The sequence below is a fragment of the Bombus bifarius genome, unplaced genomic scaffold (genome assembly GCF_011952205.1).
Source record: "Bombus bifarius isolate JDL3187 unplaced genomic scaffold, Bbif_JDL3187 scf7180000007993, whole genome shotgun sequence".
Classification (NCBI taxonomy): Eukaryota; Metazoa; Arthropoda; class Insecta; order Hymenoptera; family Apidae; genus Bombus; species Bombus bifarius.
In genome coordinates, this window is record NW_022884374.1 from 72,558 (window position 1) to 97,170 (window position 24,613).

At 38.7% G+C, this 24,613-nt stretch overlaps 2 protein-coding genes across 2 annotated transcripts in view; both read right to left on the bottom strand.

Moving 5' to 3' along the window:
• The window catches only part of LOC117205835 (dynein heavy chain 2, axonemal), a 37,908-nt gene extending 23,648 nt beyond the window's left edge, over positions 1-14,260 (bottom strand). Inside the window, exons 1-20 of the mRNA XM_033444593.1 lie at positions 13,991-14,260; positions 13,267-13,724; positions 8,964-9,100; positions 8,544-8,886; positions 7,907-8,426; positions 6,207-6,349; positions 5,455-5,600; positions 5,275-5,368; positions 3,815-3,985; positions 3,521-3,710; positions 3,324-3,420; positions 2,991-3,242; positions 2,292-2,419; positions 2,004-2,122; positions 1,764-1,878; positions 1,496-1,629; positions 1,243-1,436; positions 868-1,096; positions 541-692; positions 229-479 (exon numbers count right to left, since the gene is read on the bottom strand). Of these exons, the coding sequence (XP_033300484.1) occupies positions 229-479; positions 541-692; positions 868-1,096; positions 1,243-1,436; positions 1,496-1,629; positions 1,764-1,878; positions 2,004-2,122; positions 2,292-2,419; positions 2,991-3,242; positions 3,324-3,420; positions 3,521-3,710; positions 3,815-3,985; positions 5,275-5,368; positions 5,455-5,600; positions 6,207-6,349; positions 7,907-8,426; positions 8,544-8,886; positions 8,964-9,100; positions 13,267-13,724; positions 13,991-14,240 (4,123 nt within the window). The 5' untranslated portion in view covers positions 14,241-14,260. The remainder of the gene's footprint in view (positions 1-228; positions 480-540; positions 693-867; positions 1,097-1,242; positions 1,437-1,495; positions 1,630-1,763; positions 1,879-2,003; positions 2,123-2,291; positions 2,420-2,990; positions 3,243-3,323; positions 3,421-3,520; positions 3,711-3,814; positions 3,986-5,274; positions 5,369-5,454; positions 5,601-6,206; positions 6,350-7,906; positions 8,427-8,543; positions 8,887-8,963; positions 9,101-13,266; positions 13,725-13,990) is intronic.
• A 1,238-nt stretch (positions 14,261-15,498) lies between these two features.
• On the bottom strand, positions 15,499-23,479 carry LOC117205837. Its single transcript, XM_033444594.1, has 4 exons — positions 22,457-23,479; positions 17,340-17,410; positions 16,342-16,409; positions 15,499-16,076 (listed from the first exon to the last, which is right to left on the bottom strand). The coding sequence occupies exons 1-4, from the start codon at positions 22,588-22,590 to the stop codon at positions 15,519-15,521; spliced, it is 831 nt and encodes a 276-aa protein (XP_033300485.1). The 5' UTR covers positions 22,591-23,479; the 3' UTR covers positions 15,499-15,518.
• Between the last annotated feature and the right edge of the window lie 1,134 nt (positions 23,480-24,613).

A 24,613-nucleotide genomic window follows, 5' to 3' on the forward strand; every position in this document is an offset into this window, starting at 1 on the left:
TTCTTACAGCCGCTTAAGAAATTTTTCTTTAATTTTGTTCCATGATTTTTGTGAGTTAATTTTTTTAACCCTCCCAATTCCTTTCAGAAATACATTAAAATAAGTAAATATAAATAATTTACAACAAAGTGCGTTTTTAATTTTATCGTTAAGTCGGATACGCAAAATTCGATAGGTGTATGTAGACTTTCGTCACTCACCGTATGCTCGTTTTCTCACAATACATACGTGGATTATGAGTGGCTTCTAATGCCAAACCGTAGGATGCCATCCGCGAAGTAATTGCGATCCACTGTCTTGTCAGTTTGTCGTATTCGCTGGTTTCCTTAGGGAGCTGTTTTCGGATGTCTTCCGTGGTGAATATGTTGTCCATGTACATGTAACCGCGCTGAATTAACAGGGTCGTTTCGAGAACCTCCCCGATGGTCGAAAGGGTTCTCTCCCAGTAATCAACTTCCTCGGCAAACGGTTCAACGAACCTGTAACACTTACACATAGTATCCCATCGAGTTTCCCTTATAGCACGTCAGTTTATCAAACCTCGTTGCCTTCATGGCTGATAATTGAATTTGATGATCCTCCAAAGATTGCATTATTTCGTCGACAGACTTTATCCTGAATATCCCGCTGTCTTTGTAAGGAATCATCTCTAAAGGTATGTTTTTCCAGATCTCGGAAATATTTTTCAGGCCCTGATGAACATGAGACGGGATCCCTTTATCTACTTAGACATTCCTGAATTTTTCTTTTACGATATGTTATTCGAGATAAAGGTGTATTCAATTTATGATCGATTAAATATTTGTATATTTGCCTAACTTTTACTTTCTTACATCTAATATACCTTTTTCAACTTGTTACGCTTACGATTTCGATAGCTAATTCCATAGTAGCAGAGTTTGAGATATCGTCAATTTGGTCTGCATAATTTTGCAGCTCCATCTCCGCGATGGTATCGAGAGTGAAATCCTCAGATGTTTCATCGAAATCACGATCTACAATTTCTTTGACTTTCGTCCAGTGCCTAGGCCTCATCGCTGGATTCTTTAGATTAGTAATTAATGGAAGGGTACGCCTGAATCTATCCACTCTTCCCCTAAAAAATTTGTTATTCCACACATTTTGTTATCAGAGTAAGATGTCAAGAAACAGCGGTCTTCAAAATTTTATATCATTAATGAAAATGTGATTTCAAGAGAAGCAGAAAATGACAGAATAGAACAGGATAATTTCTATTGTTGCCTCGAGTGTTCCACGATCTCCCAGTTCTTTTCTTTGAGCTCCCTGCTAAGACGATTCAGCTTCCGGAAAAGAATATTCGCGGTGTTCTCCATATCTTCCATTTCAATCTTCCAGAAATTCTGCGTCCTGTATTTTTCCCAAGCATCGTTCCATTCGCTAGTGATCTCCCATACCAATTGGATGGCGTTCATGTCCTATTAAAATAATTTTCGTGCGTTTATACGAAAAGAATGGCGAACGTTTATCATTTTACCTGCTCTAATTGTATCAGTTTGAGGGAATCTGGTTGATTGATGTCGAACACTAAAAGCTGCGTTTTCAGCTTGGATTCTCTCTTTTTCAGTGCCGAAATTTCCCGTTCCGTATAACTTATCCAGGCGAACGCATCTGTATTTTCGAAATTAGAATTAAGATGGAGTTAAACACAATTAAAAATTACGCGAAAGATATATGATGACGAATATGCGAGGTTTATTTAGATTACTAATTCAGATAACTGTCCAAGTTACGAATACGTTCACCTTGCGTCGTCCAAGCAGACGTGAATGGCCCAGTATCGAAAAATTTCGCCACTTGAGCTAATACTTCGTCTTCGAACATGAGGGCATCTTGCAATAGGATCTGTTTGAATTCCTCCTAAAATAAATAACTATACCGTAAGAGTTTAATATATATATAAATAGAATATGCAGATATTTATGGAAATTTGTAAACATTTGTAAATTTATAAATCTTAAAATAATTTATAGACGAATACTTGCCTTCTTTGCCTTCAATGTCTCTCTGCATTCCTCAAGAAGAGCTAAATAGGCGGCCCAGGAAGGCTGTATGTCATGCAGTTTCCGCATGAAGTCGTACGTGAAGCTCACTTCGTACTTCTCTAGATCGAGAAAACGGAACGAATAGAAATTGCAAGGGAAAAAGAACAACACGTAACAATTAAGCCTATTGGGCGTTCCTCGATAAGAAGAACACTGTTGATCTCACGGGCTATCGGTCTCGCCACTGCCCTTTTGCACAAGAAAATTAAGAATTGTTTGGAGGTTTACCCAAAGTTTCGTATTGATAACGGATCTTTGGGAATTCGCTTTCTTCTCGAGGAATATCGGCGTTCAGCTTCTCAAACAACTGCATCGTGTATTGCATGCTGATAAGATCCGTCGGCTCTTTCGTTATTCTGCGAATGAATAAATTTACAGTTCCGACTAGTTGCTAAATGTAGTAAAAATCTGCGCAGGAATTTATTGTAATTATTTAAAGGACATAAGAGATATTAAAGATTTGGAAGATATCGAGTTGCATGATTTATGGAGAAATTTTGTAAATCGACTGCATACAGTATAGGTCGCGCAATTGAGATAACTTCGAATTGGGTTTGGGATAAGTTTGATTTAGACTCGTTCTAGATTTGATTCGGACTTGGTTATATCTTCCCGCAGGGAGGATCGCCGGGACACAGTCCGCGGTTTCGCGGCTGAATCCCGCTTGCGTGAGTCCTTTGGGCATAGCGAACCCATGGACAAGAGCTACACAGAGCCGCCATAAATTTCATTGTATTCAATTATATCGGCTTGATTATGTTATGGATCATTAATGGTCTCAGAATGTCTATTTTGGCTATGCGTTCACATTTTGATTAATATAAAGACGATTAATAGTACCGGGTGAAATTTAGGAAACTCCATGGAGATTTTCAGCCTCGTAAAGATTTTTGTTATTATTATGTGGTAAATTTATGTGGTACTAACTTCTTAGAATTGTCCGCGATATAGTGATACACGTGATGAACCATATTTTGGGTTTGCCGTAATAGAAGTTCAATTAACTTCTGTTGCCAAATCGAGCATTCTTCGATGATGGCACCTTTTAGTCGATCGGCATTCACGTCAAGGAAGTGCACAGTCATCACTGTTTCTTGCATCTGAACGTTATTGGCGATGATCGTGTATCTACTGATATCCGAGTCGAACGTTTCCGCGGTAGGCTTCAATTTTTCGTATCTAACCATGGATTTTATAAATTCATATAGCTTTCACAGTGGTCAACGACATAGGTGAATATTTGTGAAATTTTGTAAATACCTCTGAAGATACATGTCTCTATTTATTTCCCAAATTTCATGGAACGGTTCCCAATTTTTCATGTAATTTTGCATCTGAACGAAGCAGGCATTCACCTCTGAAAATTTGTATTAATAATTATTGTACTTAATATAGAAATTACAATAAAGGTCATTCCGAAGGAAAAGAACAAGTATGAACGAAGGGAAGAATACAACCGTCGTTGAGTTTTTGTTGAAGATCGAGCAATTCTGGATCTTTCTCGTATATTTTCCAGAATGGTGGAATTTGAAAATCGAACTTGAATTTGTCTATCAGTCGAGTTATTCTTTTCAAGGGCTCTAAAAGATTGTCAAAGATCACTGCAACTTCCATGGCGATGTTTGCCAGGTCCGGCAGGAATTTTATCTAGACATAGAAGAATCACAATCTCTTCCTCCAATCCTGACTCTTCCCGTTTTAATTTCTATTTCAAATAGGATAATAATAGTAAAAGAATATCGTACAACTACCTTGTTGTCGATTAGCTCTACGTGTATCAAAATGAGCGGCGATGGTGGCGTAGTACCATCACCATGAAGAGCAACGTACATGACCTCGAGAGATGCGACCAAGCACATTTTGAAAGCCTCGCCTATGAGCAGGTCCATCCTGCTTAAGTAAACCTTCCACTCTTGCAATGACTGTTAACAGATTTTTATGGAATACTAATAATTGTCATAAACTAACAATAAAATTAATAACTGTCAATTGTTATAAAATTCAGAATTAATTATAATGACTTTATTTATTTGATATTTGACAGATTTATTTAAAGCGATTGAAGCAGGAAGACGATAGTTATTTGATTAGAGCTATTTCTTAATGTAGTAATGTAACACAACTAAAATAACTAAATTGGTACAACTAATTAACTTCTGAGTGACAACTCACAACTCACAACTTATGACCAACTCTCAACAATCGACTTACCATTAACTAACTCTCTCTACCAAAATGTCCTTTTATACCAGTTTTAGTACCCCTACCACGCACACATGTATCATAGCTGTTAATGACCCAAGATGGTCACGTACACCTTTACAATAATAGGTAATTGAAAAAGGCCACGGGTATATTGCTGGGTCACATGGACCATTGGGATTTCCCATCCTTCCCGGCGCGTCAGCACTTACGCTTTTTGCTGTACTGTAGTTCATTGGGTTTTTCTCAAATGGTTTTTCCGCGATATTATATAATTGTCCATCGAGAAAAACTGACTTACCCATGTTTCCTGGTGTATCTTCATATCACAATGGAAATAACGCGTGTAACAGCAATTCCGGATTAACGAGTACGTGTGTTCCTCACGGCAATCGCTTCACGCAGCGATATATCGTTACGCGAATCGGTCTGGTCAGGGTTTTCGCGTCGGAGTGTCGTAAGAATTGCACCGTATAGCCTACAGGGATAACGCTAGAATGTTTCGTGCGGATCTTACTCTGTGAATGGCCGCATTTGTTGTCGATGCAAGGAAGAAACGAGCAGTTCTGGGTGAGAATGAAAATGTCGGGACAGAACGACGCCGTGTCTCGCTGTTATTTCATCGTGTTCAGCAACGTTTCTCTTCTATGTTCACCGTTTAAAGTATAAAGAGACATTTTAATAAAATATTTCGTATGATATATATTTTTTCCTAGTGGACAGACACTTGGCCGTGTAGACACACGAAAGGATGCTAAATATTCCGAATACTTGGACACTGAATGCCTGGAGAGATTTTATGTCGCCATAAAAGTTCGCATCTACGCGAACATTCTCCCTCTATGGCGATTTATGTTATCAAGATTGCTTTTTACGAGGACGGTCAGTTTGGCTTTCGACAACGAGTGATTCAAATTGAGTATTATAAGCTTTAGTGTTATAAACTGTAGGAATAAATATATAAAATAACCGGATAAAAAAGATATTTAACAATCTTTTGAACACTTACGTCTTCAAGAACATCCTTAAATCCATCCAAAATAACCAATATATACTGAAAGATGGTTCTGTGATAGCCCAGTAGAACTTCGAAAGTTTCGTCTCTTAAATAATTCATTATACGTATCCAATGATTCATTCTTTACCTTCAAAATTTACTATACTCATTTTAGATCTATTCAAATCGTACCTGGTTTTCAGTAACTCTTGCTGTAAATCCTCCAAAGCGTAAGTGTAATTCTGCCTGATTTTGATCATCGGCGTATCGCAAATCTTCTCACATAGTCTCATGATACCTTGATTCGATTCTTTGTAAACGTCAATGAACTCTTGAAGCTGCAAGAGAATACGTGCGATTGAAATCGACCTTTCCACTTCTCGTACATCGAAAAAGCTGTACGACGACATGTACGAGAGGAATCTTTGACAACCTTGACACCTGCTGTGTGTCGGTATATTTAAAAATTTTGCGAAATGTTCGAACGAGATATAAGTGTCTATACATTTACTTATCAACATTCATTCAGTAAGATTCCAGACCAAGGCAAGGAAGCGAATAAGGTCGAACAAGACACCATACCGAAAACGGGTGAATTTCGCACCGTTTAGCAAAAGGCAATGAAGTGTCCGGCTTTGTCCTTCGACCAAATTCCGTCGATTTGAACAGGGTAACGAATGACCGCAAACGCGGCCTCGGATATCCGCTATTGTTATTCCGTTTCGCCAGCACGCGCTCTTCTTGCTTAATTAAACAAACAAAGGCTACGGACAGATCCCACTTGGCTGGGTCAAAATTTAATTTCGCCAGGACAGAGCCGGACTCGTTGCATAAATTTCTGCAGCGCATAATATAGGCGTCGCCCTTTCCGACCGATTTAGGTTGGACGAAGAGGACGATAGCGACGGTAACCAGAAACGGAGGAGGGATAGAACGAAGCGTACATTTGCCGTTTGGTTAAAGCAATCCTCGATGTATGCGTCCACGTATTCAGTGTTCCATGTCAGCCTGTTTAAGCCGGGATTGATCTTCCTGTCTACGTGGCGAATTAGTTCGCGGAACAGATCGCGTTCTGTCATCGACAACGCTGAAAAACACAATATGCTATATGTACATTAATACGTATATGTACTCGTTTATGCGCGCATGTGTCCACTCGACACAGTTCACCGCAGCAGAAACGCGATTATCCGAATCTGTTCGTTCTAGCGTACATTCGATCGTTCGATTACCATTTGATGTATCAATTCAAAATTCTCGTTGAAACGTAGTCCTATTCGAGGATTTTTTAAAGTAGCGCGCAGGCTTTTCAGAGATACAAGGTTACGATGTAACGATGTACGATGAAATTATATGGTTACGACGCTGTTGGTTCGAGCTACTTGGCTGACAACGAACAAACCGATTTCCACTTTTATGTTACTCTCCGCTCTTATGATATAGTCTTCGTAATATAGATAATACGGTATAGATGAATGAAGTTTCAATGAAACTCTTTATTGAACTTTTTATTCGTAGATTGCGTTCCGAACTCGTTAAATTTATCGACGATTCCTCAGAAGGAAATTAATTTATCGGGGACCGATTTTCAGAGGAATTTCGAGGAGAGCGAGGTGCACCGTTTTAATTAACTAGGATAATCTAGCGTGTTCTTGTTCATAAACTTTGTACCCACCATCTTGATATTTTCTAATCATGGCCGGGATTCTCTAGTCGATAATAACACGTAGTGGCGTGTTAACAGCGAGCCGAAAGACGCGCCAGGTATTTCTGAGGGAAATGTACTTGACCAACTATTTCGCAATCTCCAGAACTCGAAATACAAACGGAAAGTTCGTGCACACCACAACGTTTGAAACTTCGAAACATCTGCTAGAATTTGTTCCAACACGTGTCTACGAGTTGTTCAGATTTATACAAATGATGAAGAAGAAACATCAAAAAAGAAAAAAGTAGATGAATAACATTCCAGATAAGAATAAAGTAGATGTGTTCAAATACTTTCGTCAGCCAGTGTATTTTCATCGATTTTGAAATATTTATCAATTGGTGGAAGTGTCAACCCATCGTGATAAATAGCGGACACGCCACGGTCTTTGGAAAATGAAGGTCCAACCGGAATTTGCGCCACGCCACTAATTATTGCTTCGTAACTCGACGTATTCACAGGGTTTGATGCATCAGAAAATGTATATACGTTTAATAGAATTTGCCATGACGTGGAGAACGTCAGTTAGTGAGTTTGGAAGAAGCAATTTAGTGAGTTTTAATTAATCACGCGCCACGAGTTCCGTAATCGAAGTATTCGGCATCGATGAAAGGAAGAAGAAAATTAAGAAATTGCGGAACATAGAAACATAACGATATTTCATTTACAATATCGTTTAATATCACTTAAAGACCTCGAGGTCCGTTTTATTCTACAATCTGCATTAATTCATATACATATGAAATTCCCATGACCGCTGTAATTTCTGATCGAGTTCGAAATATTAGAATAATCGAGGAGATAGTAGACGATCGAGGTTGGAAAAAATTTAGTAGAAAATTCCGAAATTACATGTAAAATTCCCAGTGTGGTATTAATGCATCTTTGGCGTATTGTTAGAAGCTTGTTAATAGTTTAATATTGCAACCAACTAACCTTTAATCACCTTATTGTAGCCAATAACTACAGCAAGAACGCTCTCGTAAACGAAGTTCAGAGTTTCCCATTTATCGTAAACGATTTGAACCTGAACAGGGATAGTGAATTTGAGAGTAATCCAATAGGCGGTTTCGCGGCATAAATTCAAAATGTCCGGGTTGATGTTGCAGCATAGTAATCCAGCAGACGAGTCGCTGCGTCGCATAAGGAAACGATCAAGCTTGACACGTGGATTCTCGCCAACCTCGTGTATCCATTTCATGTATATATCGATAACAAAATCCTCGATCGATTTCTTTAGCAGATCGTGCTGATTGTAGATATCCTCGCTAAGACCGCAAAAGGGCATCCACATGGCCTCCTCGAGCGCCTCTCTTGTTGATTGCAAACGAGCACCTTTCAGTCGTAGGTTCAATGCCCTGCCTGCATAATATGGAGTCATCGAAGGATACTCCTCCTTTTCGTCCAGTATCTCCTGCTTCGTTCGTTGGATATCTTCGCTGAAGAGTTTCCATATCTATGGAGGAAACGAAATCTTTCTTTTATCTCTCTTACCTTAAATTTTCGCTTCGATATAATTTTTATAAGACATCTTATTTAATTTTGAAAATTTGAGATTTTACTAGCTTCGTACCTCGATCGTTTTAGCATCGAACAGAGCTTTCAGTTTCTCGCGATTCATGTAAGTGTAGAAACTCTGAAAATCCTCTACTGCTTCCTGTACGCTGTTCAAGCGTGCGAAAATTGACGTGACTAGGTTTTCGATGATGACTTCTAGATCTTTCATTTCGTTGCGAAAGGTAAACATGTCATCGTGCCACATGCCGTAATGAACATCGAGGATTCTGTCGGACTCCTGCTCGATCTTCTGCAGTGCCTCGTGAAATAATCTTTCGATTTTTTGACACACCCTTTCGCGCTCTTCTCCCTTCGTTCCACCGAACAGCGGTCTCATTATTTCCGTTGTTTCGTCTATTCTGTGCTTAGTATGCCAATGGGTTAATCCCTGATCAAATCGTTGGTCGACGGGCGTGAAGAGGTGCAGACTGATTACCTGGCAAAATCGATCATCGCCTGACAGATCTCAATCATGTCGTGGCACCTGCTAATGAAAATATCAATATGCTGGAATATATTGTCCCTGTCTAAATCCCATGGTATGTCCGTTAGGTTATTATGGGCTTGCGCTATCTGCAAGACAAACACACAGAGATGACTGTTATTAGAAAGAATTGTCTCGTGAAAATATTACGCACGATCGAGTCACTCGTTTAATATCCGGCCTAGTGACGCATTCAAATCGATCCGCGATGGAGAATGTGACTTTAAGCCGTTAAATGAGCTTTTGTTTCACCCTCTATACGCTTATCCCATTTTATTCTGTATTATCGGCTGTTCTGCCAGTGAAAACAGTTCGCCACCATCTCCACGGGATGGTGTATACATTCTTTTCAGTCTATCAGGGGTGAATGAACAGGGAATGTGTCATAATTCGTTTCTACTATCCCCTTTTAGCGCCATCAACTAGTTTATCTCGCGTTAATGCTTTATCGTATGAATTATTAATACTATTTTTATTCTACATATTACGTACATTACATACGCATAAATATTTTTTTCTATTTTTATCTCCCTGTGGATAAAAGTTGAAAGATTGTATTATTCATATCAGAAACTTTGAGTATAAAGAATTAATTCTTCGTCAATTCGTCATTTTACTATCAAGCTGTTAGTCCTTTGAATTCTGACAATAAGTATATTCCATTCATGGTATGTTCTTATCTCTATACTATTATCTCTATTATGTCTATTTATATTATTCTTTTATTCGTTTCTATCACATATAAATAAATATTCTATATTTTCTATATATTACCTCTATATCATGGTATATATTTCATTTTGTTCATTTTAGTGAAAGTGATACTTTAAAAGTAGATATCTTCTAGATATGAAGTATTGAAGAAGCTTTTATGATTCCTCGAAATACCATGCGGGCTATAGACTTTTCTATATAAAATCGTGTCGCATTGTTACAGGGTGCACGAGAATTTTCTCTTGTCAAACATCATTCTAGGAACGCCATTGACACACCAGACGATTCAATTTCAAAGCGTTCGAGTGCATGACGTTGTTACGTCATTTCGTATCTTGTCAACAATCAGGCTGGCTTTCTTTCATTTTTATATTTTTCCCGTTTATATTTGGACGATCAATCGCGGGATCGCGATTCATTTTCGAAAGGGACGCACTTGATCGCTTTTCGAGAGCTTCATAAACAATCGGAATATCGAAATTGCAATATTATTTCGTTGCTCCATTGCTATCGTACTATTTTTTTCGCTGTGGCGCCTGTTTTTTAATAATTTGAGTTGAGATTGTTTTCGCACTATATTGCGCATTCTGTATATTTGCACGCTTTTAAATTTCTCATAAATGCGTTATCATCAGAAATCTGCTAATTAGATGTACAAAATCTTTTCTAATTTGCATAGCTTTTAACATTACGATGCTTTAACATTTACAAAGAATAAAAAGTATCGTTTGCCAGCCTCAATTCGTCGTCAGAACTCTTTGTGATCCCCTAAGAAACGTTGTTTCACTCTCTATCAATGACTCATAGTATGATCATTGAGATTTTTCACGGAAAAATCGAGAATTTCAGACTTTTTGACTACGATTTCTGCGCCCTCAGTTCGCGAGAATAATCACGATGCGATACGTAGCCCATGGCAATTCTAATCCCTGTCGACGCTTATCTAGCCACACGGGAAACGCCTAAGTCGAGGTTACTGTGACTTCCGTTTAACGCGAAAACTTGACCCGGTTCCAGAGGCAACCCTTCCTTCGGCGACAACACGTCACCCTCGTTGCGCAGGATAAAATGTTAATTTTGAGATTGACGAATTATCTTTAAACGTTTCCCTTTTTGCAGCCTTTTCTGTTACGAGGTTGTTTGATGACAGTTTAAGATGTGATTTGCTTTCTTTCTTAATTTTATAAATTTGTCTCAGTCATCAAGTACACCAAGTAGTATCAAAATCGAAATATCGACGAAAATAGATTAGATAAATATTCATGATTAGACTGCGATGTTATGCTAATTCATATTTTTATGAATGTAGATAAACTAACAGGACTCAAATAGAAATTTCGAAACATTATAACCAATGCCCCGGTACTTTGAATAATTTTTATGTTTTTGAATATTGTGTCCAGTTTGTAAATTTTTAAATACAAATGTATAAACATGTACAGTTTACTTATCGTATTTTTTCAACTGAGTTTTTCGTTTAATTTGTGACGATATTAAAATTATCAGTCGCGCAGTGGGCTTAGCAATACTTTTACGTTCATTTGCACGTAGCACGGGTGCTCGCGTGTTGTTTTACCACGATCCGTCGCGATTAAAGGAAGATAAGATTAATTGCAGGCTCGAGCCGCTCGCCTCGACGAATATTATTTTAACAGGGATGGGAGCGTGTTCCCGCGTTCACGGGGATCATTGTGAACCGGCCAAAGGGTGGGTACAATTACCGTGACTTCCGCTTAACGCGGGAACTCCTCACTTTGCCTAACGGCTCTTTCCTAAGTATCCAAAGTAACTCCGCACACGTCGTTTAATAGTCCCTTAATGCACCGACCGTCGACTGAATTTGTACGCGATAACACGGTGAACATTCAAACAGTCTTTCGAAAGCATTATATGTATTCAAAAAGTAAAAGCAAATATCGAACCATCAACGAAATATCAGGCATTTAGAGCAAAAATGGATTCTACTACAGTTTTATGAAGTACATAAGTTTATATATTATTGTTAAGATACTTTTTCAGACACTTGTTTATTTTTAACAAGATCTATTTTAATTATAATATTACGAATAAAATCAAATTGTAATTATATTTAGATCATGATTCTATCAAGATCACATATCCCAAATCCTGTATCCTATTCCATCTTCTATATCTTATATCTCATATCCCACATCTTATGTTATGTATCACGCAACCATTTTCTATACCTAACATCTCTAAAGTTACATATTAGGTTCCACGATTTCTACCTCACTTTCCATACTATTGACATACTCTGTATTTTACATTCAACATCTAATACTTACAATCCCAAAGCTATTCCACAATCCATATTTCCATCCCACATTCCATATTTCATATAGCTTATCTCATACCCTATATTCCACAACTATTAGTATTCCTAACATATATCCGTATCTTTCACCTTACTTCTCACACTTCATTTCATATTTTTTTTTGGTACTCTATATCCCACATCCCGTATCACTAGGAAATATCTTTTATCCTTGCTTTTGTAGCATATACATCTATTCTTCCTACATTTAACGTTTCATATGTCCTATTTCCTCTTCTGTGTCCCATATCCAGTATCCCTGAAACATATCTTCCATTCTTATTCCCACAGCACATATCTCCATCCGACGTCTCATATTTTATATTTCCATATCCTTTATCCTATCATACGTTTTCCACATGCCCTTTTTCTACCTTCTATGCCCATACCCGGTGTATTCTTCTCTGTATTCCAAATCCTGCACTCTACTTTTCCCTATATTCCAAATCAAACTAACAAATTTCCTAAATCTATGTTAGCGATCACGAATTTCAAGTATGGGAAGTGCCGGCCCTTGACGCGGTTTGTGGGAAATTCGTTGGGAAAAATTCCATTTTGTGGGAAAAGAATTTCATCTCGTGGGTTAGTGAATTTCGTTCGTGGAAAAGGAATTTCATTTTGTGGGACAATGAACTTCGTTTTGTGGAAAGTGTCCATCATTTGTGGGTTTTGTGTGAAATTTATAAGAAATGAACTTCATTTTATGTGATAGCGAATTTCTTTTGGGGAAGGTGACGGTTTCTTACGCGCTGCTTGTGCGATACATTTTATCTTTTGTAGGAAACATACTCTTCGTCGAAATTAGAAGGGTGAAATCATTGAACTAGGATAGGGAAAATGAAATAAGGAGTAAATACAATGACCGGTAGGGAATGTAAAGAATGGAGTAGTGATGTAGGGTAGGGAACATTAGATGTATGTATTAGATTGTGCATATTTGGTATGATGCACAGAATTTGAGAAATGGAGTAAGGAATGGGAAACGTGAAATATAGAAATTTACACATTATCATGAGTTCACGAGATATGGGGCTGAGAATATAAGATGTCGGAAATGAAATAAGGAATATGAAAGTATAATAGGGAATATTTCATAAATATAAATGTAGTAAGTGTTACTTATAATGAATTATACAACTTATGGAATATCAGAGTTAGTTCACTTTTGCTCTCAATGCCTCAATACGGAGAAAAATGAATATTAACCTTGTCATACAGTGCTTTATAATTTTCACAGGCGTCTATACACTCTCTGAACTTTTGCATGGAACTTCTAGGCTTCGCAGAAAATACTTCATTAAAGTCGATGTAATCTCGACACAGGATAATAATTTGATTACTAAGAGCCTTGAAGAGATTCTCTATTCTCTCATGACTGTTATAGAACGGTGAATTCAACCAGATTATTCTGAACAGATGTATGATTAACATCAGATGTTCCTCGATGCTTGATGGTGTAGTGCATTTCTCTAATTCTGCAGAAGGATCTATCAAGATTCGAAGATACTCGATGTTAGATTTGGCTTCCTGTACGCCGTCTTCGATCTCATCTATTAATGATAAGAACTGGCGAGCATAAGTCGAATGACTTATTAATAGGAATTCTGCTATTATTTTCACCGTTGGGTTCTGAAGCTGGTGGTTTAGACCGCAGAGATTGTCATCTGTTAGAGAAAGAATTTTTTGTGGTACAAATATGTTTAGAAGAAGGAACGGAAGCTTAGATTCTGGGAGCTGGAGTTATACACATTTTATTAGAATTTACATTGAAATATTCAAATTCGAACGTTCAGATTATAAAATATTAATTTAATATTTTATAATCAGTGTACAGAGATTTATTAAAGTGAACTGCCCAGAAATCCCAGATCTAATATGCTTTACAAGCAAATACATACTCCTGAAATATTTACGAAATGAAATTACTAACATCGATAAATCCAAAAGTCGTACTCGTCTTTTAGACACAACAATTCGTTGGGTGTCGCTTGCTCCTGGTCTGAGAGGGCTATCCTTATTTGGGTGGTCCAGTAGGCTACCACACTCTCCATCCTCTTGACCAACTCCTTATCGGTGCAGTCCTCTTCGGTCAGGTTGCTACCCTCACGAGGTACATATATCACCGTTAAGCCCAGCATTTTGTACGTAAGGTCTGTTAAGTTGCAGAAGAAGGTGTCCATGTTCGTGTAAAAGTCCGCCTTCACGCATGTATCTCAGGTTAAGGAAAACGAATAAGCTTCTCCATCGATATTTTCCCTTATTTTTATTTTCCCTGTTCCTCCAATACTTTCGTTATAACTTATCGCAATATAATTTAAAGAAAAGGACTCAGCTATTCTATTCCATTTCGTTCAAACAATTTCCCACTGAAATTTAATTCTTATGATTCCGAAAACAGAGATTAAGAATTATGATTCGAGAAACTATGAGAGATCCAGAACAGATTAATTCACAGAGATGGAAACCAGTAAAAGTGTCAGGTCCTGTTCATCTCTAGGATCCTCGTTTAAAACCATGTCCTCGCAATTAGAGGAGAACGACTCCTTCGATTCAGTTAGAATCGCGGATCCATTAGAAATAATGAGACGACTTCCAGCCAAACACAATGCAATCGTTTCTGACTCGAGGTGGACCTAATAATCCGTCGTTCATGGCCTTCCGTACATGTGCAAACATCGACGCCGAATTTACTAGCGGCGAGTTGCGCAGTGCATTTAGTCGAAAATTATGGTAATAATAACTTCGTTCCACCCTTCCTGTTTCACCCTCTCCTTTTAGTCCTTCTTCTCTTCTCTCACTCTGTTGGTCGACACTGGGCCGAAAGTTCGCGTGGCGCGCTGCGGTAACAGGGATTGCGCGGCCGAAGTTACAAATTCGCTTGGTAACGTCGTCAAGTCGGGGTTGTTGCGAGCTTAAGCCGAGGAGACTGTGCAAATGTTGGCCGATCGTCCTTTGTTCCAAACCCTCTTTCGTTACTGAAAGCTATTTGTTAGTTTCGATGTAGACAAACTATTAGTGGATCGTCGTTCAGTGCCTATTAATAGTAGAGCCGTAAATAAGTAAAGTCTAAATTGGAATCGAAGACACGAATAAAGTATCAGAGAAAGTTATGGAACTAGGTCGTTGTAAATTTATGAAATTTCCATGAAATCTGACCATTTGAAGTACCGCGTTAGCTATATCATTAACTTAGAAACTTCCTACTTTCAAGGGCTCAGGAACGTGGAAAATTTTAGACATCAGAATTAAAAGTATCGCTATCGAAATTGTTACCCTAAAGTGGCAAGATTATGAAAACTCCGTACCTAAACTATACAAAAGCTTCCGACAAGTTTCTCTCAAGTAGGAAGCTGAATTTTGTAGATTCGAATTTTGGAAAACGCCATTGACGCGGGACATTCGCCCACGAAGATTCTAGAGCGCCCACTGCTACCCAATTAAACTTATAGCTGGCGGTTTTACACCCACAGATTGTTTACCAGAGAGGGAGAGAAAAAGAGGGAAGAGGAGCAAAAAGAGAAGAAAGTCCTGGAGGAGGAGACAAGAAAGTTTCGTAGTTCAGCTCGTTGAAGTATCGTTACGATACCGTGCTCCCCGGAAAACTTTCCCCGACTAATTAAACACGAGTTAAGCCACTGAACAAAGCGGGCGAGAATCCTCTCTGGATGGATACTGTCTGGCCAGGTTTCGATCTTGAGGAAGATCGGCGACAACACGTTTTGAACAACCGACAGCACGTGCTGCTCTACTTTATCGTTCACCGAGCCGAACAACACGCGATCCCGAAATGTGTCCGCTCGCAGGATCTCTTGTGGTTCCCTGATGAAGTAGGTGAGCTCGTATACCGGTACAATAGGGAACGACAGAGAAGCAGCGAGCCTGTTGTATAAATAATAGATGGTCAGGGTGGTCAAGTTTGGATTTAGAAAGAACTCTCGAATTGTCAATTCCAAGTAGTAGGACCAGTCCTCCTTCCTTAGTCCGCCCAAGGTTGTCATGTCTTTCACACAGTTGACCTGGAAGAAGAGGAAGATTTTGTTCATTTATTGGCTGAATCTTTTAATTATGATTAATGTTAATATCAAAGGGTTGATTTTCTTTTTACTTATGATATGAGTTTTAATAATTAATATTATCATTTTCTTTTTTGCGAAGGTTGTAGTTGTTGGTATTTAGGATAAGGCTGAATCTATTCATAATCTATCTAGTATTGTGCATTAAGAAATTTTTCCACGATCGTTATCCGTCTTTATGTTCTAAGATCCGAGTTAAACTACTAACCAGGTTCGACAGTTCCTGTTCATCGTAGATCGGTCTAAGTTCCTCTTGAACTTCATCGACTTCATGTCCTGCAACAGAATATATCAACGTGTCAGTCAATATCCACTCCACCAAATATATAATTTTTTTCCTAACTTGTTTGTTTTCAGAAGCGCAAGATCATCGAATTTGAAAATTGATCGACAGCTGCGTTATCTATGATACTATATAAAATATCAAATTTACCATACTGCATGTATCTAACAATTTTCCCGAGTCTTTCTTCTCAAAGAGTTAAAGAACGACTCTGCACCGGGACCAAATTTTCTCCGATCGTAAAGATCGTTCGTTAGACGGCGATCGAAAGTAGCGATCGCGATGGGTCTCCTTAAATCCGACGGGAGAGTTAAATCGGACACATTCGTTTCTAAGAATCTCTCCTGTCCGTTCCGATATCGTTTTTCGTTAGTTCTCTTCTTCTCCGCCCCGCTTTCTCGAAGGCGCATACAACCAGAAGAGCACCAAGCCCACCACACCCTCTGTGCCACCCTCAGGATACGACTTCGCTGCTGGCAATCTAACAGGAACGATAAATCGCGGCCAGCTAGTGAATCGGCGGAAGAGGAAACACGTTGGGTGATCGAGGCGCCGCGGGAGGACACGTTGCCATAATTTATTAGACTATGATAGCGAGTATTATGTAGATAGTACCGATGCTCTCTCCCTCCCTCTCTTCTCTCTCTCTCTCTCTCTCATTTTCCTTTTGTTATGCTATAGGAAACATTCTCTCAACCCGAGGGACTTATTACTGTCACGCAGCTTTCCATGCCAATGATTTTTCACAAATTTTACATTCTAACCCTGTCACGTTCCTCATGGTATGCTTTTTCCCTTTTACTCTTCGTTCTTCGTCGTTCCTCTTTTCTTCCCTCGTTGGATCTATGCGAGTGACGCGAGGATTTCACGAATTTGTTCAGCAGTCGCGAAAGATGTATTCGTGAAAGGAGCACGTCACTTGCTGACGAGGCTCTGGGTTGTGAAGGTTGGTGGTTGTTGACTCTTCAAACGCCATCCAAAGACTTGTTGTTGGCTATTTTGCACAAGGGATGATAGGGCGGAAATATCTGCAGGAATTTGAACAGGAGCCTATCGCGCGGAAACGTTGTGCTTCGACCGTGGCTATTAGGCATCGGATTTTTGGTTTATCTTTGGATTTTGAATCATATATCTTTGAATCACGAATTCATAACAACAATTTGGATCATAAAGTTTTGGGTTATAGAACTTCGAGTTCTAAATCTTTAGATTATAGAACTTTGGATTACGCATCTATGAATTCTAGACCTGTGAAGTAAAAGATACTTCAGAAAGACATTAAAACGAACAAACATTTCTGAAATTTATTTTATCTTGTTTGCGCGACGACTCTGTTGCATCTGATGTATTGTTTACAAGGCTTCTACATCAAATATTTGTAAAATATTTGCACAGGTTGTTTTACGACGAAAGTGGTAGGAAATGGCGAGAACGGATAGTGTTTAGGATGTAACGACGGAGAAAGCTGGAATATGGGTTTTTTTTCAGGTTTGGAAGTGAAAATTTGTTGCCTTCGGCTGCTCGACAGTTCGTGTGTCATAAAACACAAGCGAGTGTTTCAACTTGCTGACTTTTACGATGCTCTACGTCTTAACAGGATTGTTTCGCCAAACCTGTTTACTGTTTCATTTCTTCTAATTTATTGTGATTGTCTTCCCTTAGATTTAAGTATCTTTTTGCTACTTTTTTACTTGGGGGTGAGTTCCATAATTATAATTAAGATACTTCCCCGTTTTTCTTGCTACTGCAAATGGATTATCCTTTTTTTGCCAGAGCCAAGTACTCATTTTATATTAACACCATGTTCCAGGCGAATTTTATCTTCTGGAAACTTCTAAAAAATTCAAGACATTTTGCATATTTCATTCTCAGCCGAAGGCAAATCTAACCAAAAAGATTCTAATACCATTCGTATGTAACAGCAGTTCGAAATTTTTCCTCTTTCTAAAAATTTTTTCTACAGCTTGGTCCAACTGCGACAATTCGAATTTTAATCGCTATCATTTTGAACATTTTTTTCCCTAAAAAGCATCGTGAGTGAATTCCCGGATCTCGCACGGAACATCGATAATCCGCGCAGCGTTACGCGGAATGCGCGATACGCGCGAAGCATCGGCCGATAATGGAAAATGTATTGCCAGCAGGAAGAACAGCAAGGCACACGTTCCAGCCGCGTTTTTCACCGGAAAAAGAGAGTGACATTCTCGCGACACGCATGGAAATGATCGGCCTGCCGTCAGTACGGAGGATCATCGCCGAATCGGCGAATTACCATTGAATTTTTCATACCAGCGTTGCGATTGCAAGGGAAAGGAATGTTATCGCGATGCTATGAAAAATACGTGAATTCTATTGCACTTTTTTTCAAATGAGAGGTTGGTATTTTCGGAGGTTTATTTGGCCAGTCATTTCATTAGAAACGCGATTATAGGAATTCTACATCAATGTTGGTGAAAAATTGTTGTGATTGCAAAAATATTTGATTTTTATCAATTTATCTGAAATAGGAGTTGGCTTTCGAGCGTTTATCTGGATAAACACTGGATTAACTGCGAAATTATGAGGATTTCTCAGTGACGATTACAGGAAGTCAATCTTTATTAAAAAAATTAATTTTCGCCATATATTTATTATTTTTTTTTTTTTTAAGAGCGGCTAATTTTCTCATAGTTATTCACTCGGCAATTAATTTAGCTGCAAAATTATTTATCAGCGATGATTAAAAAATGTCCTCTTCATTAAAATTCACGACTACTGATCGTAAAAACGCGACGAAAATGTTAATTATTTTTTGCGAAAGGAGGGCGTGGTTTTTCGAGGATTTATTCGGAGGTGAACCACTCGATTAGCAGCACGATTACGCGAATTTCCCAGTGGTGATCGTGAAAAGTCAGTCGTTCTGTTTATTAAAATTCATTAACATTGTATCGATCGGTGGATGAGTGGGGTTGGTCGGGGGTTGGGCTCGCAGGGACACGGCAATAACGATTCGCAATAAAATTCTCGTCCAGCGGATTAACCGTTACAATTTCGTTACGCGTTCAACGCGAAAGTAATTCCTTTTTTTTACCATGGTGCTACCGGGGTGAGACACGATCGAACCCCGGTGAATATCGTGGCAAACATTTTTGCTTGACCATGCTGGTGTATTAACACGCGTGCGAGCGTTACAGACATAGCGACCATTGTCGACGTAATTACGGGCACTTTGCGCGGTGTGCGAAATTATTTCGCCATCCTCTGCTAGCCATTGAGTCTGTGTAACAAGCTACGATTTCAAATTTTCTTTCCTGGAATAAAATCCAATTTTTTTCGCGATAGGAAGGATCAAAGTTGAGGAACATACGACAGGCACAATGCGTTTATTCTTTTGCAATTGATATTTGTGATTTTGTAGATTCGTTTCTGGTTTATTTCTAGATTGATTAGAGATTAGCCATAGATGATTCTCCTTAAAATGATGTTACTGGGTCCGAGGTAATAAGCATCGATTTCAGTCTTTCGCCCTTCGAATACAATCGGATCTTTTCGTGATAAAATGAAAATAGACATTTAAGAACGAAAACGTAAGATAAGAATGTGTCAGTTCCTTGTAAATGAGAGTTTTATAACTTTGCAGCTTTATTTCTCGTCTACTTAATTGACAAAGTTGCTGACTTGGAATATACGACAAGAAATACACTATACCTAGATGATCGTAATTAATGTGGTGTAATAGAAATAAATAGATATACGTATTTAATAATTACCTACTGTGTAATTACGTTTCAATTGAAAAAACAGGTAAACTTCTACATTGAATACGACTAATAACGCTACTGGTATCTCCTATTATACATTTGCTTCTATTATAATACATTTTAGAATTATCATAAGACAGGACTAAATAAATAAAAAATAAAAAAGTTAACAACCATAGATTAACGAAATTTTTCAAACGCACTAAAAAAGATTCTAGCACCTACGTAATTCACGATTTCATCCCCTCAATTACGAAGAGCGACTGCGAAGGGGTTAATATGAAATTAAATCCCATTGGCGATTTTGCGACGAGTCCTCGGCGCCGAATTGCCGTCCTCGATCATCCACAGCCAGTCCGTGACATTAATTGTTCGCAGGGTAGTTTCAACCTTCTCCCTTCCTCTGTTTCTCACCACCCTATGCTTGCTAAATCTCCTTGCAGACACCCGCTGGATATTTCGAATAAAGCCCCGTGCTCACAATTCGAATGCTCGTTATTCGACAGACAGGTATTGGTTTATCCAGTTTACCTACTTTCTAAACTAGCGACGAATTAGCCACGTTTCTCCTTCGAATCGGTTCGAGAAACGGGTCTCGAATTACCATAAACCCGGAGACAAATTAGGAACTCGGATACGCCGATTAATCGTCCACCAGAGCGGCCACCTTCAGCGTCATAATTCAACCCCTGGCGCACTCCTATCGATGCTACCTCATTGTCAGACTCGTTCGAATGATTTTCTCTCCAGTTTCTGTTAGTTGGAGCTACAAGGCCGAGAAAAAATCTTAGACCTTCCATTAAACGCTTCTGTCTCAATAAAATCTTACTAAATCCGTGAACGAAGGGAACCATAAACGAAGAACACCATATCTAAAATTTTATCTTTACATAATTACACGTTTTCTAAAAATATATATTATTTTCATTGTAATATAAAACCAATAACGTCGATCGTTTAAGATCTTTGCACATATGATCGATATAACGTTTTGTTGTACATGATCGATAGGAGTGACTCTAACTTTCTTTCGTGTCATACTGTATAAGAAAGTTTAACGGAATTAAACGATTTTAACGGGGGGGGGGGGATTAAAGGGGCGAATTATAAAATATTGGAAAATATTTGAAATAGCTTGAAAGTTTGTTAATTATAATGATTCTTTTGTGACTGAAAATATAGTACATAAAGTAGTTACAACGATCAAAGCAGAAGGTGTTGCAACATAGGATGAAGGAATGATCGAAGAAGAGTAATATTTAAGAAAAACAAAACTTTCCAATTTACTTGTTTTGAGTATCGGGCATTTAATAACGGTAAATTGAACATCGAGGAGCGAGCTATACATAATATTAGACCTGGTGGAGTTCCTTTCCGCCAATTACCACTCTTCATTTTCGCGGCTCGATATTGCTGTACTTTCATCGTAGTTTCACTTACATCGTAATAAAAATTCCAACGCAGCGAAAAAGAATTTACGAAGAATCTTTGCTAAACTGTTCTCTCTAATTTCATCCTCTTACTTTATAATGTCGCGCAACATTCGTGTTACGATTAACTTATTTAAAATTGGAATTTCAGTTTTAAAAAGACTAAAACGAACGATGTATCTGATAAATGCAACAGATGTAGTTAAATATTTCAGTTGAGATTTAACATTTATAGCGTGCTCTTTACTGGTACACGAGATCTAACTTTTTCTGATTGAAAAACATTTTCTGTACTGGCCGATCTTGAATCTTCTTATTAATTTTCTTTTTTTGTTACTGAATACGTCACAATTAATTCTCGTTGAGAAATGCAAGTATGCCGGCTGGAGTGTTACAACGGCATATCCATCTAGGGGCAGTTGTACGTAAATTCAGCATTCCATTATTTCACGGAAATTCATGTACATGAAATAATCATCTTTCAATCTTGAAAATACTACAAATTTTTCATACAATCTGATACAAATTCTACGCGATATTTAAATATCTTTCATCAAAATTCCATCGAATTTCGTCAAAAGAATATATTAATACCAATTTTCAAATACCGAACTAATATATCGTAAATCAGACGCGACAAAATTGTACAGAAGGTTAGCGAATACCAACATCTCGAGATAATTCATCGCGGAATAACAGGTTTGAAGAACCAAAGAGATAAAGGAGACTCCAGAAAGAATAAGAAAATCGGGGAGGAAAATCGGAAGAAAAATACAGGGAAACTAGAGGAATTGGCAAAGGGAGGAGAGCTGCATAGCGGAAGGTAGAAATGTAGAAAATAGAAGAAACTGGATGGCAGAGGAGAGTCGCTAGAAGAAGCCTTTAATATTTTTCTCGTAAATCTTACGTTGTCTCTCCTCCTCGTCGGTGGACTCAGCGTCCAAGTACTCTCTGTGTGGATCCGAGGGCGGCTTATCTTTAACTTTATCTTTCCGACTTTGCATTTTATTGACGGCTCGGCCTGCCGGCCCCGACACCTCTGCCGCTCGAGGGTCTCGTGCAGCTGATTTATGCGACCCGACCGACTGTTACCACGATCCACCGAACCCTTTCGTCGGTTTCCTTCTTGCCGTAGATATTGTCAAGAGCCACGCCAAGTCGCTCGATTCTCCACTGAGAACCACTCTGACGGACGGGATCTCACTCGATCGTCGCCTGTCCTCCTAATCGAGAGTCGACTTTCTGTCGCTGCTTCACCGCGTGTCTCGGATTCTCCGCTCGTTTTCCACGAATTCTTTCGTGGCTGAATTCACGATTGAAATTTCGCTATTTCGTCGAACAGAATTTAAAGATTATAGAGATTTTAAAGGTTACATCGAGTGAAAAAGGGGAGAAAAGTAATGTTACAAATAGTGTTTCTAAAAATTTGTCTGAAAATTTAGCAATGTTTGCGCCATCTTCTCGTAATAAATAACGTCTTTAAGATGAGTGGAAGTAAGTTATTTGCGTTTTGAGAGCTGAATGGAATGAATTTTTAATGAATATTCTTCAACCGAACCGTTTGATTTTTAAATTCCCATTCAGAGTCCTATCTTTTAATCGCTTTAACGCTTTCGCAGGCGTAACCTAACCCAGTGCATATCCTTTATCCGTAGAAAATCCTGTGACCCTTCTCAACGCAACGACACAACCAGACATCGTGTTATTCCACGGATTTACAAGACGTGGTTTCACCCTCTGAGATTATCGTTTCCGGTATACGGATGCCGATCCCTTGCACCGGCACCAGTAAACTCAACCAGAATATCGTAGATCTACATGCGAGGTGCGGTGCAAACCGTAATAACCAACGAAGAATTCATAAAATCGAAACTTAATGGGACGAAGACACACAAAAATGGAAATATCGTAAACTCAATGCCTTAAACAGAGTACAGTAGAATTTTTTATAATGTGGTGGATACATTGGTTCACGAAAATATTTGAATACTTATCATGAAAAATCTTTATGCTTGTATTGTATGTATTATACAAAACATTTTGAACTTTTGTTCGCGCTGTAATGAGACACGGCTGTCGTAATTGTACTGATAAAATTTTGAACCAATTTGAAAATGTATAGAGGTGGTTCTTTTTACTGAATCGCGAATTGCTCACATGTGCACGGTTCCCCTAAATAAGATGCAAAATGGCGCTACTTTCAGTCGACAATACCGATCGATCCCATCGGCTCCTATTCGAGGAAATATAAATCCTGTTTAATGCACCGGCCGGTGAAACGACGTGGATTTGCGAGCAACCGAACGGCCATTTGGGAGCTCGATGCGAGATTGATGCGCCACTCTAAATATCCTGATCCATCTCCCATGATCCCACGGAATCGTCGGGCCAATGATAAGCTTAAATAACCGGAAATATAGGGGAACAATGGACGTTACGTTTTCAGTCCCGATACGAATGTTTCTTTTTTCTATATTTGCGATATCGAACTTTTATCCGTGTTCCGATCATCGCGGATTACTCTAAAATTCAAAATTCTGTATTTTCACCCCTTCCGTCCATTTTCTATTTTTTTGCTTATAATAAAGCATAAATTGCGGTTATCGAGTAAGCTGCGCGTACAGAAACTTCATTTTTCTAACAATAGTGCTGCGTCGTAAGTGGTAGAATGGTTCTTGGCTGTTTAAGTTACTTCTAAACGCGCAGAGAAAAAAGAGCGGAAGAAAAAAGAAAAATGTTGCAAGCTTGAGTGGTCCAGGTGGTGTAATTGAATTTTTGCGTTCTACGTAAAAATTGTTCAGTAGCAAAGGAAAAAAGAACGAACCTTTGATTATCGGTGTCAATTGCCCGTCAAACCTGATCGCTGTCGGCAGCAACTTTTCAGAGGCGTCAAAGGGCGTGGATTTTCGATGCACGAGCCAGGGAAAGTGACAAAAGCGAGCTTTACAGACTCTCGCACGCGCGTCACACCTCGCCCCGCAAGTTTGGCGTTCGATGAGAAAAATCTGTCGCTGATGAAAGCACCGT